Below are 14,162 nucleotides of genomic sequence, written 5' to 3'. Positions count from 1 at the left end.
GCGGCTCGGAGGGGCGCTTCCGGTGCGGGCAGCTGGGCGGGAGGAGGAGGAGGAGGAGGAGGCGGTGATGGCGGCGGGGCCCGGGCCGCGCATCTGTGAGGGGGAGTGCGCCGTGCTGAAGCGCGGGGACGTCTTCAAGGCGGTGGCCGTGCTGCGGAGGAGGTGAGGGGCCTGAAGGGGGCTGGGCGAGGCTTAAATTCCCGTCAGGAGAGAAATCACAGCGGCTTCTGTAAATATCGCTGACAAAACCCTTTTTTTTCCCTAACGTGGGTAACCCAGCTTTGTGTGTTTGTAGGGTTATGTGTGTATCACCTTAGACTTTATATGTTTTAATTTTATTCCTTGCCACGTTGAGGCTTCATCGCGTCAAAATCACGCTGTGTAAATTATGTTCTATACACTTAGGCTTTACTGGTCGTTTTCAGGTGTCTCGTGAACTGAAAACATATAATTATGAAAAATATTTGGTTTAAGTTCTCTGTTCCCTTTCCATCCATTATCAGTGTAATGTAACTTTATAGTTAGCATTGATCTTGGCATTGATCTTCTTGTGCTTGTCCTGGTTTCCTCGAGCACCCAGGTAAAAGCAGCACGTGTGAAGTTCCTTATTCTGTTGTGGGTTTTGAGGTCCTGTCACGCGGTCTTTTGGACGTAGTTGAAATGATCCTTTTAATGTTATCAACTCGTTCATCATTTCAGGAAAATTATTTTCGAGAAGCAGTGGTTCTACCTGGACAATGCCATCGGACATGTTTACGGGACTACGTTTGAAGTAACGAGTGGAGGAAACCTGCAGCCAAGGCGAGAGGTGGAAGAAACTACCACAGGTATTACGGAGCCTTGGTTGATGCTTGGAAGAACGAGCACTAATTATGTTTTCTCCGATAAGACCAAAGATGATGGAAAAGCTTTCTATTAATCGTTTGTTAACATATCTTACTTATATTCTGTGTCACAAGTGCATGGGTTTGCCGTGATCCGCTGTTCCCTAGTCCTGTAACAAATCAACTTTTTAATATGGGAGAAAATTGGAACCTTGATTTGGGTGAATATATATATATATAAACATGCTGAGGTGTATTTTACATATTACATTTAATGGATTGCTTACACGATACATTGCAAGACCACAAAGCATGTGGGATTAATGCTGAGTCTGCTTTCTGTGAAACTAAAATCATTTGTTTCTCCGACTTAAAAGTATTTAGAGCTAGATTTTACAAATCTATATCCTTTTCCTTTAGACACAAAAGAAGCAGGTACAGATAATCGTAACATAGTTGACGATGGAAAGTCTCAAAAACTGACTCATGATGACATAAAGGCTTTGAAGGACAAGGGTATTAAAGGACAGGTAAAAATAAGGTTTTGGTGTCATTTCTGTGCTACCTTGATGGTTATATTTTAGTTTACGGAACAGGCTATTCTTTTAATGGTGCAGAAACTTCAGTGCTTTTTCTTTGTTCTTCTGCTCAAGTCATGTTTTCCCTAAAGATCTGTTTTTACAAAAACGCGAGGGCTGTTTTCAGAGAAAACTTCATGTAAGGTTGGCAACTTTGTCGATAGAGAGGCAAGAATGACTTCATGCTGTATCAGAAGTCATAACAGACATCAAAGGAGTATTAATCATTAAGGAAACCTAATAAACGTAATCACCTTTTAATTTGGTTTCTTCATAAGACTCAAAACGTTACTTCTGTATTGCAGACGTGTTCAAATTGCACAGTAATGAAACTGCTGAAGGTGTAGTGAAGGATCGCAGAACCCTTAACTAATAACACTGCGTAACAAGCACGCTAACAGTGTGCTTCTAGGTGCTACCTACCAGTGACGCGTGTCTTTTATCTGCACCTTAAAAGCTAAGAATATTCCCAAGAGAGCAGTCCCGGTAGAAAAGGCATTGGTTTTTACCCCACGCTTACCTGGCAAAAAGTGAGGCCTTGTAACATGTTAAGAAACCCCTGCAGTAAGTGCTGTTCTGCACACGTTATCAGTCGAAATTCTCTCTCATCTTTGGTTTACCCTTCTTAGTAAAGATAAGAAATTGCTCATGCTTACATCAAGTTCATCTCTTTGCATCTTGCTGCGTGCTGCTGCTGTTCGAAGCAGCTGTTCTGCTTTTGCCTGCTTAATAATGGATGGGTCCGGGGAGCGTAGAATGGTATTTCCTCTGTTTATGTGGTTGTGCTGCTCTTGGCAATCTCTCTTTGATAAGAATGTACTAATCAGTCTGATAGCTTGGACATTTTCTGTCAGTTCTCATTATCTGTGGCGAAAGATCACTCTTCTCTTTGTCCTCAGCATGTCTGTGCCATTCGTCTGCCATACTGTTAATTAAGGTTATTAAAATAGCCTGCTTTGGTAATTAACTGGAGCTGAACATTCATTTCATGTGATATTAGCACTGTGAATGTCTGGTCACGTTTGAATTTGTGTTTGTGAATGGCATGTGTTTGTGATGCAGGCTGAGTTGCAAGGTGGTTTGAATTAAAGCAGCCTCAGTGTTAGGGGGGTTTCATTGCCCATCACCTTCCCAAATTCTTCCCAGGTCCTGAGGGATAGGTGTACAGTGTGAGGCTGCAGGCATCAACTGGTAGTTATTCCTGGGGTATTGCAGAGCGCCACGTCTTCCCTTTGGCTTCTTGTGCTTGCCCTACAGAAATATTCTCCAGTTTCCTCACTAAATTTTACTGGAAATAAGTAGACACTGCATTTAACTCTTCCAAGAATAAGGCAAAGAAGGAAAGATGTGCTGATTCACACCATTAATAATACATCCTAAATGCCTGAAGGACTTTAAGAGACGATGGCTTGAAAAAGAGCAAGTGAGAAGTATTGGCACCAATCTATTTGGAGCAAGTTTTTAAGGTGCAATGGGAGGTGCAACGTCCACGTGCAGCTTTTGTTCTTGTATCGCAGGCATGTGGACAAAAGAATGATAGATTTTATCTTACTTTATTCTCTTGGAGGTCTTAATGCTCACTCCAGCTGGAACCTGAAAGCGTGAGGAACAGGAATTAGATTGGCAAAGGGAGGAGATTAGAACAAGGAGATTGGGAAAATAAAACAGGAATTTTGGGAAAACTGGAAGCCAGAGCTTCATTTCTGGCCATACGAGGCTGCCCTCTCTCAAGAGTTGGTTCTGGCACTCAGCAGAGTCCTTCCCCCAGTATGCCCTGTTTTCAGGATCAACATTTGCATTTTTGCCACTTTTACACTAGCATCATGTAGTTACACTTCTGTCCCTAAGTGTTCTGTGTGGTTCGATTCCTGCACGTAGTCAGGGCAGTGCCTCCCTTTCTGTGTTGATTAGAAGAATTTTACCCTGCCGTTAATGTCAGTAGAACTTAATGATACACATGCCTACACTGCAATAAAGTATTTTCTGTGTTTGTTTAAAACAATACTATATGTGAAATGAATAAGAAATACATACCAGCCGTAGTAAATATAAATTGTCTTTCCTAAGGAAATTGTTCAACAGTTAATAGAGAACAGTACAACATTCCGAGACAAAACAGAATTTGCTCAAGATAAATACATAAAGAAGAAGAAAAAAAAGTAAGTGAATTTTAAAATCTGGAAAATATTTAGTACTTTAATTTGTTGACTCAAAGTAAGACTATTACTGTGTGTTTCTTACAGATACGAGGCAGTTATTACAATCGTAAAACCATCCACTCGCATTCTTTCAACAATGTATTACGCAAGGGAACCTGGAAAAATTAAGTAAGTTTTCATTTTGTTTCTCAAGTGATGAAAATATTTTAATATTTTTTAAAACATTTGTATTATACCAGAGTATATAATACCACTTAATTAATTATTATTAACATATAATACCACTTAATAACACCTATTTTCATTAACGGGAAAAACAGTTAATGAAAACACTATAAATTAATGAAAAATAATGTGATAGAGAAAATTAATCAATATTCTCCTGTAATGAAGAAGAAAGAACTGTTGCATGCAGTGTTAGTTTCTTCCATTTCCCTTTCACCACCATTTTGCTTATTACCTCTGTTAAGTAATTAGCCACTTTGGTGGCACTTCACATTTTCAGAGTGCTCTTACCTCCTGTTGGTCAGTGGCATATTGTCTCTGTTTTCTGGCTTAGCAGTCAAAAAAAAAAAAAGCACCCTACCCAAAACAGGGATTTTAATATTTAACATTTAAAGAATCAAATTTTCTTCATTCAGAAACCTCTAGAATTTAAAAACACGTGGATAGCATTAGAGGAGAGCGGGTAGAGATCTACTTGCATTTATTTTTTACCTACCTGAATTACATAACTTGTTCCAGACATTAAGGTGGACAGAATTATGGCTTTTTAAGTAGGAAAAGTTAACCTAAAATGTTCAGACTAAAATAAAGAGCATTTTTTTCAACACTTCTCAAACCTTTTTTCTTCTTTCCCCAACCTCCTGCATTTGACTTCATTTATCTGTTAGGAATAGCTGTAAGTTCCTTGGCCATCACTGAGGCTCTTCAGTGTACATATACTGCAGTCAGTAGATGTAGGTTTTGGCCTGGGATTGCAGGCAGTGTGTACTGCTGCAGAATAGTTGAAGATCATAGACACATAGGGTTGGGTTGGAAGGGACCTTAAAGATCATACTGTGCTGCCCTGGGCAGGGACAGCTCCCACCAGCCCAGGCTGCCCAAACCACATCCAGCCTGGCCCTGAACGCCTCCAGGGATGGGGCATCCACAGCTTCTCTGGGCAGCCTGTGCCAAATGCTTTGCACAAGTGCAAGTAGATGACATCCGTTGCTCTCCACTTACCCACCAGCGCTGTAACTCTGTTAACACTGTTTTTCTAACTCTAAGAGAACTGATTTGATATTTCTTAAAACTTTTTTTGTTTTCTAGCCATTTGCGTTATGACACGCTAGCCCAGATGCTGACTTTAGGAAACATCCGTGCTGGCAACAAAATGATTGTAATGGAAACATGTGCGGGCCTTGTGCTGGGCGCTGTGATGGAGCGAATGGGAGGTGAGTCATACAGCAGCTTTAGCAACATACAAAATGAGGGCTTATGTGAAACTTAGAAATACATTTGATTTTGATACTTTTAAAAGGCACTACTACACAATCATTTCTCTTTTTTCAAGATCTGCTTGGACTGTCTCCAGTATTCAAAGACCTAATCGTATTTCCATTGGAGGGAGTTGTGTTTTGCATATTTCAGTTGAATTTACTATTTGCTATCTTAAAAATATGAAATTTGAAGTCTGTTGTATGTAGATCTAATTTAGTGACTGTCTTGGGTTAGCATAAAGATGTTCAGAAAAGGCTACAAGGAGCTTGTATGCAGATTGTTCTCAAGGACTTGGGAAGAGAGGAAAGAATGGCAGAACAGGGGAGTGGCAACACTAGAATTCAGACAACCCACAGCACTGCAAGTGTTGTCACTCATCTAGCTCACTACTAGACATTTAGCACCAGCATAATGTGTATTTTAAAAGCAATATATGACATTCTCTTCTAGGAGAAGTTTGACTTGCATTTATTTCTCAAACTCAGTTAACTAGTTTCATCTTAAATCATTCAAAGATACTAGACAGAGGTGACAGTTATATTCCAGATGCCTGGAAAGGTACGAAGTGTGATGTGTTGTGCACCCAGATGTCTGTTGGCTGAAAAGCACGCAGGCAGTTATAGTATAAATTGCTTTCATTTCAGGAAATTTTGTGCATAGGATTAATTTCTGAAGTAAATTAACTAACTTGTAATTGCAGTACAACTATTGAAAAGTTCTTGTTGTGATGTTTACTATTTAAATTAGCTTTTACTTTTTAACAAAACCACTCAATAGTTATAAGAAAGAAATACTACAGAAAACTTGTCTTTTTAGTTCTAAACTAAGTCAGTTTCTCTAACGATTTGTCACTGCTCACATATTCTGTGCAGATTCTAAATATGTTTAATACATGCGTAGTCTTTGAGTTACCATGTCCTTTAAATTTGCAGTAACTGTTGTCCTTCCAATAAACATTTCCACCTTGAGATGTGTATAAATTTGATGGTTAGATCAAGATAAGACAATTTGCTTACCTGTTTTTAAATGTATGGTCATTGATCCCAGAAGTTCTGACTCTCTAGTAATGATGTTTTTGATGCTTTGGCTTTCACAGGCTATGGATCCATTATTCAGATGTATCCAGGAGGGGGACCTGTTAGAGCTGCCACCAGTTGTTTTGGATTTCCAAAACATTTTTTCAATAATCTTCATGAATTTCCTCTTAGCCAAGTGGACAGTCTTCTCTCTGGGACATTTTCTACAGAGATGCTACCTTCAGAATTTGAAGATAATGCACTGGTGGAAGAAGAAAGCAATGGATTGATTGATGAGAAGCAGGTTTCTATACAGGAAACAGAAGAGGAATCTATTACTGCCACAGCTATGGAGATCAACCAGACAGAAGAGCAAGAAACAATGGACATTAATGCTGAAGATATAGAATTTAAAGATAACAAAGAAAAAGATAATAAAGAAAATGTAAGAATGTTTACTATGGCTATTTGAGTTTTACAATGTTCATATAATTTGTCTGATTTCAGACATGCTGAAACATTAGCTTACTGAGGTGTTAAAATGGACTTTTGAAAGTTGCCTTACATTGAGCAATCTAAGCTGCACAAAATGAAAATTCAGCCCATGATGTAGCGAGTACCGTTTTAAAGTGCAAAATATTTGTTTCATTGTTCAAAGGTTCGGGAAAAACAAAGAAAACAGTGGGAGAGAAGGAAAAAGCTAATAGAAGCTGCTGCTCTCTTGAGAGAGAAGAATGCGGATGGGTAAGTGTGTGTAGTTGGAAACGTGTTCTGGTTGAAAACATCTACAGAAAATAATTGCCTTTGAAATGAATAAAAGCTTAGTTTTAAAAATACCCTATTTTTTTCTTAGTATTTAGTAGCTAGCAGTCAACCGAGATGTGGCTTGGGTCTTGTTTGGTTCTTACTGGTTGAGATTTTTCTGTCTTTTAATGGATTTGAGTTTTCCTCAAAACTCAATTTGCTGTTGTGCTTGGGTACATTTTAATACACATTTACTTGTTGTGTGTAAATGCTTGCATATGTATTTTTTGGTTTTATTATGAAAAGTTTTAACTAGTGCTGTATGTATTTTAGTATACATAACATACTACATTTCATCTAGTATGGGTAGGTGGTAGAACTAAGGTTTTTTATGGAGGTGCAGAGACAGGTCACTCTGTGTTCTCTAAAAAAATACAATTGTAAAAAAATTGTAAAGAAACACATCTGTAAAAAGTACTGCATGTCAGGTGGCCAGCAGCAGCACCCTGATGATGCCTTTAGATGACCACTGAACTGCCTGCATGGTGGCAGGGTTCTGTTGTGTTTTTACCACTCTACCCTGCACTTATCATAATAATTAATCTCTGTGTGGACTGACAAGGTAAAAATTAATAATTGACTTTACCTGATTCTTTCTGCAGTGTAGAATAGTATATTCAGCTGTTGATTTTGAGTTCAAGGACACCTAATGAGTCTTTTGTCTCTTGCTCATTTGTTTTCAATCACTTGCATATTTCTTTTTTGTCCTTTGTAAAGAATGAACACTGTAACAAAATACATACTTGAAGTGAGTGCTTCCTCTAGGAAGTCTTCAGCATGAGGGGGGGAAAAGGAGAAGCTTACGGATGCCTGTGGGCAGCGTCCCAGATGGCTCAGTCAGGAGCACCTTTCTTTAGTCATCTGCCATTTATAGGCCACCATTTGTTTAGGCCAGCAGCCACAGGGTACATGCTGCTAAGGCAGGAGAAATTGGCACAGAATAAAGAAGTGCTTCAAACTCACCGCTTGGGTGGCAGGTGAGTAAAAGCAGGCCAGGAAGTCAGGATTCTGTTTTGTGTTGCAAGAAAGGGGGAAAGGATAGGTAAAAGCTGTTTAAAATCATAGGTAGGGAGAAAGATTAACACATTGTCAGAGAATGGTAGTCAGGTGAAGATGAACACCAGCTTTAGGATTGTTTCTTGAGGCCCTGACTTAAATAATATTTACTACTCAAGGTGGAAGATACACTTGATAAAATTTATATTTCTTCTCTGCTGTCCTTGTACTAGACTATTTGTTCAACTCCACTGATGACAGATGAAGTCTGTTGTAGGTCTTTGAGGTGGGAAAAGGAAGGCATTCATTATGGGTGTTATTTCAGTTTAATTTTAAAGGAGTAGGCAGTGATGGACTGTTACATTTTTCTGATACTATGAAAGTGGAAATTGGTTTACAGACACTCCATGTGTTCAGAATGAGACCACACACCTTCTCTGTACCCTTCCCTGTCCTTTCTCCACCTCCTCCTTCCCCCCATCTCTCACTCATTATATTAATTTTGAGACTGGCCAGACTACCTGCTGACAGCAGTATGTGCTGCCATATGAGACCATAATTTGATTTTTCACATTCTCCCTCATCTCTCACTTACCTGCCTCTTGTCTGGCAGAGTTCCCTTCAGTGTCAGCGCAGTACTCTAACCCTTCTGGAATATGGTTTGGAGTTTTTTTTCTTTATAGTTCTCTCGAATAATTTCCGAGCACAAATTTTATGAAATTTGGATTTAAGGGAAGCCTGTAGGGGAGTTTTAGGTTAGATGTTAGGAAGAACTTCTTTACTGAAAGGGTTGTTAGGCACTGGAACAGGCTGCCCAGGGAGGTGGTGGAGTCACCATCCCTGGAAGTCTTCAAAAGACGTTTAGATGTAGAGCTTAGGGATATGGTTTAGTGGGGACTGTTAGTGTTAGGTTAGAGGTTGGACTCGGTGATCTTGAGGTCTCTTCCAACCTAGAAATTCTGTGATTCTGTAGCCTGCAAAAGCTCTGTCCAGCAGAAAGTCAAAATGTAAACAAGTGTAAACATAATTGTCTCACTTCATGTTTTAAAAAAAGTTGAACATCAACTTTTCCTAGGCAAGTTTGACAGTATATGCAATGCTGAGAGCAGCTTGTTGATTGACAGGCCTTATATAAATGTATATAAACACATACTCCAGTTTCATTAAGCTACTCTTTCTGCACTATTACAAATTACTAACTACTTAAATCTTAACTATTTCCTGTCCATCTTAATCTTTGTAGTTTTGCAGTGTTTGTTTTTTTTTTATTAAAACTCTGGGTATCTGTAGGGAATCTCAAGTACCTATAAATACAAGTTAGGCTCTGATATTAAAACTACGATAAAGAATAAAATACAAAGGCTTTAAGTTGGCAAGGACAAATTCTTTTTAAACAGTCTTTAGTCATGCCCATTAAGGAATCATTTTCTCTTTGAATAATAACATCATAAAAAACACATTTTAATAAGATGACCCAGGTTAAAGAAACATGAATGAGGTTACTTTCGAAGGAACAACTCGCAATCACAAAACTTAACTTCTATTTTGACAGTGATCTCAGTAGAAAAAGGAGCATTCAAGTTTTGGGGTTTATAAGAATTATTGTGAAGTTCCAAACAGCTCAACTGAGTGCTTCTGCACTGTATTTAATATGACATTTTAGAAAACAAGCTTTTTAATCCTCTTAATTATGCAAGCAGGAAATCATGATTTGTTTTTATATTTGGGGAGTAGTTAGAGCCATGAAAACATGCTGATTAGCAACATTTGAGCTGTAATTGATGCTCAGAGCTAAGTAGGAGAAAATGTCACTTGATGAATAGGTTTTCGAAGCAGAAGACTAATGTGCGTGAAATTTCTTTTACAGCTTAATTGTAGCCAGCAAGTTTCATCCCACTCCTTTATTACTTTCTTTATTGGAGTTTGTTGCTCCTTCAAGGCCTTTTGTTGTCTACTGCCAGTATAAAGAGGTAAATCCAGTACGTTACTCCAGCTGTTACTACTTTAAGTCTGAGACTGTTTTGCTGTATAACCTATCATCTTTTTTCTTAAGCCCTTATTAGAGTGCTACACAAAACTGAGAGAAAGAGGCGGTGTTATTAACCTAAAATTGTCTGAAACCTGGCTACGAAACTACCAGGTAAGGATTACAGTAAGTGGCCGTCAAAACTGCTTGAATTCAGGGAAGCAAAACAACCTAATGAAAATATTTTTTTTTGGATTGACTGAAATTATGTACAAGCTCATGCATTTGTTTACCTGAGAGCAGTGAGAAAATGCTGTGGAGAATTTTAATGTGTAAATCTATTGTAGTATACAAGAGATGTAGCAAAATATGACAACTGCTTATTAATTTCCAGCTGGTTTGATAGCTCAAAAGATTTCTGTAGCATAAGAATGGTGATGGCTTTCAAAGTCAGTGGCTTCACACAACACAGTTCCTGGAACTGGAGTAACCAGAAGTTTCAGGTCTAGGAACAACTCCCTCGTCAATTCAACAAACTTCGATCGAGATGTTTATAATGTGGAGTTCCCTTCAAAGTAGGACCATAAAGATTGTAGTGGCGGAACTGGAAATTACTTTATTAGCGAATGCTGGTATGTTAGACCACTTGTGGTATCTTGCAAAGTATGTGAGATCTGAACACATGAATGAGACTTTCAGGTGCCTCACGCCTTGAATTTGTAATTCTCCTGGAAACACTATGACAAAGTAGTCAGCAATCGAGTAGCCTGTATTCCTAGGTGTTTCTGTAACTGGCTTCTGATATACAGATACTTAGCCCTTCCAAACAAATGCACTTTTCAAATGTCTGTGTGTTACAGCGGCTGGGAAAAAAACCCTTCATCTAATACTGCAAGCTTAAATTACACAATTTGATGTGCACGTATAAGCATGACGCTTCACAGATGTTTATTTTTGGTTTTGTTTTGTTCTGTCATAAAGGTCTTACCAGATCGAAGCCATCCAAAACTGACAATGAGCGGAGGTGGAGGGTACCTTCTGTCTGGTATAACTGTTGTGCTGGATAAGGGCAAATCTGATTCCAGTAATTTAGAAGCACTGAAGATGGAAGAGCCATCATCTAAAAGATGCAAAGTTCAAGACCTTCAGTGTTAACATTTGAAGAATTGATTTGTTTTTTAGATCTCAGGAGATACATGGTTAGTAAAATAACAAATACACTTTCTGTGCTCTTGACAGCACAGGAACAGTACCTGTCATACATCTGTCAGCAAAAAGCAGAATTGTGCAGCAGGGAGAATCGCCTCTCTCTTTACCAGTTTACATGATCAGAATGAAAAGAAATACCCATGGAAGCAAACCTGTGTCCAACACCACACCAAAAGCACTCTAACTTCAAAAAGACCTTCTGCTGATCAGGAGAGAAGTTGACATGGAGATAGGACAAAGCATCGGTGAAAGCACTCTTTTTGTTTGTTGCCAAAAGTGGATGTGATTAAAAACATTGATTCCGAATCAACCCACATAATTTAGCTTCCATTTTCCCAGATCAGCACCACAGTAAATGTTCTACGTAGTGTGATCTCTTCCTTCTTTGGATACTGAAACCTGCAATGTTCAGTAATCTAAGGAAGTGGAATAAATGGCAAAAATCATACGTTTTTCTTTCCAAAGGAAAAATAGAAAGAGAATACCAGAACTTTACAGCATGACTCCACGTGTCCTGAAATAAATATGGGAGAAAGTGTATGTTCATAAATTAAATACCAAATATTTAAACAGTGTCTCTGTTAGTATTGTCTGTCATTTTCCTGAGAGGAGTTATGTTTTTAAGATACGACAGTTTTGAAAACTGCTCTATGTATATTTATTTTACCATTCTGTTCTTCCATGATGTGTAGCTTTTTTATTTTTTTAACTTTGCATTTGACATTTTAATTAAACTACAGGATATATTTCCTAAGGAGATTTCTTTTTCTTAACTTTCCCTCTTTTAGGAAATCAGGTAGAGGCCTTAGGAGAAGAATACCCTTGCAGATTCCATTCTGTTAAACCCCAAGGTGGGAGCCAGCAGGACTGGGCTTCCTCTCTTGAACCTTACTCCTTGGTCAAAATCTGGAGCATTGGGTTGAAGTGCTTAGACTTCATGAAGCTATGATATTCTGCATATTAATAGGAAGAATGCTCTTTTAGGACACCGATGTGCATAAATTGATCTGAAACCTGTGTTTTGCCCCTCTTACCTTTCACTACAATTTAAATATTGTAAATCATGCATAAGGAATAGAAATCTGATGCATGGCTTTTACTAGTGGAGTTTTTTAAAAAATGCTGAATTTCTCAACTTCTTTCAAGAATTAATAGATTAGTGGGGAAAGGTGTGGGAGCAGTTTTCCATTACTTTGTGTCTGCATGTGCATACTGAAGGTAAACTGGGACTTTCAAAGCAAAACAGCCATTATGTGAAGAAATTCTGAGACAACCTAGCATAGAGCAGTGCCTAGAAGCCTGAAAGCCAGTCAAAAGCAAGAAAATTATGAAATCAGCATAAACCAGGAGGTAAATAGTAAAAACAAACAAACAAACAAACAAAAAAAACACATCTTTTGGTACAGTTCTCTTACCTGTAAGGCAGACCTAGGTACTTTTCTGCCACTTCCATGGAGCTGGTTGGTACTCATATGTCATATTTATAGAACCACAATACTTAGACAGTAAAAAGGTTAAGCCACCAACATGTGTTTTAAATACTTGTTATCATGTATAACGTGATAAAAATAATAAGCTGAGGAAAATTCTGTTGGATGTTTTATTTGTATAATAAAAAATGTTTTGAAAAGCAAACAGTATTTTTTTTTCAGGTGTTACAATACTATAGATCAAAGCCCAGCTGGCTGCATTTGATGTTAACAGCAGCACTCTTTAAATATTGAATGCTGTCCCACATTTTTTAAATGTCATAATGCTTGCAGTAATGAAAAACACTAAGAAAGGTAGTCAATTCACGTAAAACATTTCAAATTACTGAAGCTTCAAATTGATTAAACATGGCTCCATATATGCCATGGGGAAGAGCAAATCTTGATCTAGTAAGTCTCAGTTTAGTTGAAACACAAGTAAGTTACAATGCCATCCTAAAACCTACTGAAAATAAATAATGTAATAAATAATGTAATAAAGAACATTTCTAAGAGAAAAGACAATGTAGAGGAAGGAAGGTGAAGCTTGCATACCTATAGGTAAGTCTCCACACCGCACAGCTCAGGAACAGCATAGTTGCTAGAGACTTGAGGCAGAACATTGAAAACCTTTCATCTCCAGAGGTATAGAAAATAACAAACCACTACACTTTAAGGTTAGTCAACACTGTAGATAAAGAACAGGTAAGGATTGTGGCTGATGTGTAGATAAAGAATAAGTCAAGGCTGTGGCTATTAAACCAAAGAGGGCTTCCTGAAGGCAAACCACAGAGTTCTCCAGCAGCCATCCGCTCAGCAAGGTAGAGAATGGGGTTTGGACAGTCTGCCAAGGCTGACCTCTGTTATTCTTAGGCTTATTTGCTGTACAAACAGCCATCAGTGAGGTGGCACGGTGTGTTGCTGCTGTGGTGCATGTACTCAGCTGTGGTTACATTCCCCTTAGCTCAACTAGGTGGTTGTTGTTTTTTAAATACACAAAAACCACCACAAACTTGCCTACAGCTTAAAAATGGGCCACTTCCACAAGAAAAATGCAGCTGTAGTCTCTGGAAATGAGGGTATTCTGTTTACCTGCCTGCATTTCTGGCTCCTGAAGTACTCACCAAAGCTTGAACTCTGCACAGTGACGATGATAAAGGAGATCCAGGTGTTGTTTACACCTCAGAGGACCCTCAACCTTCCTCTAATAGTTGACAGTGTCTGGCCTCAAAAAAATAATAATAGTAATAAAATCACAACTGAAATTCTCAAGCCAAAGCTTCTATAACACAGTAAGGATGTTTAGCAGGGCAAGAACCTGGTTTGGTAAAGATTTGGTAGCTGTTTTTATCTCCATCTTTACTCACAGAACAAAACATACAACTGCTTTCTCCTAATGAATTTACTGAAAATGTAAGCAAATGAAAAGAAGTAGCTACCAAGCTACCATCGCTGTGCTTTACTAGAACTACACAACCAGATTCACAGTTTCCCAGGGGTCCACGCGCCAGGAGCCAGAAAACATTATTTTCAGAAGCCAAAACCACTTAGTTCGGCTTCATTTGATTTGGAACAAAATTATGCATCTTATATACCACTACTTGTTTAAAGCTGTACCACTCAGGTTCAAAGCCAACAGTGTACAGTATTCCTTTC

The 14,162-nt window shown here is 38.4% G+C and overlaps 1 protein-coding gene across 2 annotated transcripts; it reads left to right on the top strand.

The window, feature by feature from the left end:
- The first annotated feature begins 6 nt into the window (after window positions 1-6).
- On the top strand, window positions 7-12,401 carry TRMT6 (tRNA methyltransferase 6 non-catalytic subunit). 2 transcript variants are annotated; one of them, XM_068675550.1, is made up of 11 exons: window positions 7-162; window positions 700-827; window positions 1,245-1,354; window positions 3,470-3,561; window positions 3,646-3,729; window positions 4,876-5,000; window positions 6,143-6,507; window positions 6,721-6,806; window positions 9,730-9,832; window positions 9,916-10,002; window positions 10,810-12,401. In XM_068675550.1, exons 1-11 carry the CDS (start codon window positions 68-70, stop codon window positions 10,981-10,983), a joined length of 1,449 nt encoding a protein of 482 aa, XP_068531651.1. In that variant the 5' UTR covers window positions 7-67; the 3' UTR covers window positions 10,984-12,401. The 2 variants fall into 2 exon arrangements, with proteins under 2 accessions (XP_068531651.1, XP_068531652.1); XM_068675551.1 differs by lacking the exons at window positions 7-162; window positions 1,245-1,354.
- The last annotated feature ends 1,761 nt before the right edge of the window (window positions 12,402-14,162 follow it).

This window comes from Anas acuta, chromosome 3 (assembly GCF_963932015.1).
Source record: "Anas acuta chromosome 3, bAnaAcu1.1, whole genome shotgun sequence".
NCBI classification, from domain to species: Eukaryota; Metazoa; Chordata; class Aves; order Anseriformes; family Anatidae; genus Anas; species Anas acuta.
The sequence above is the reverse complement of the archived record's forward strand: the minus strand, read 5'-3'. Positions and strand labels throughout refer to the sequence as shown.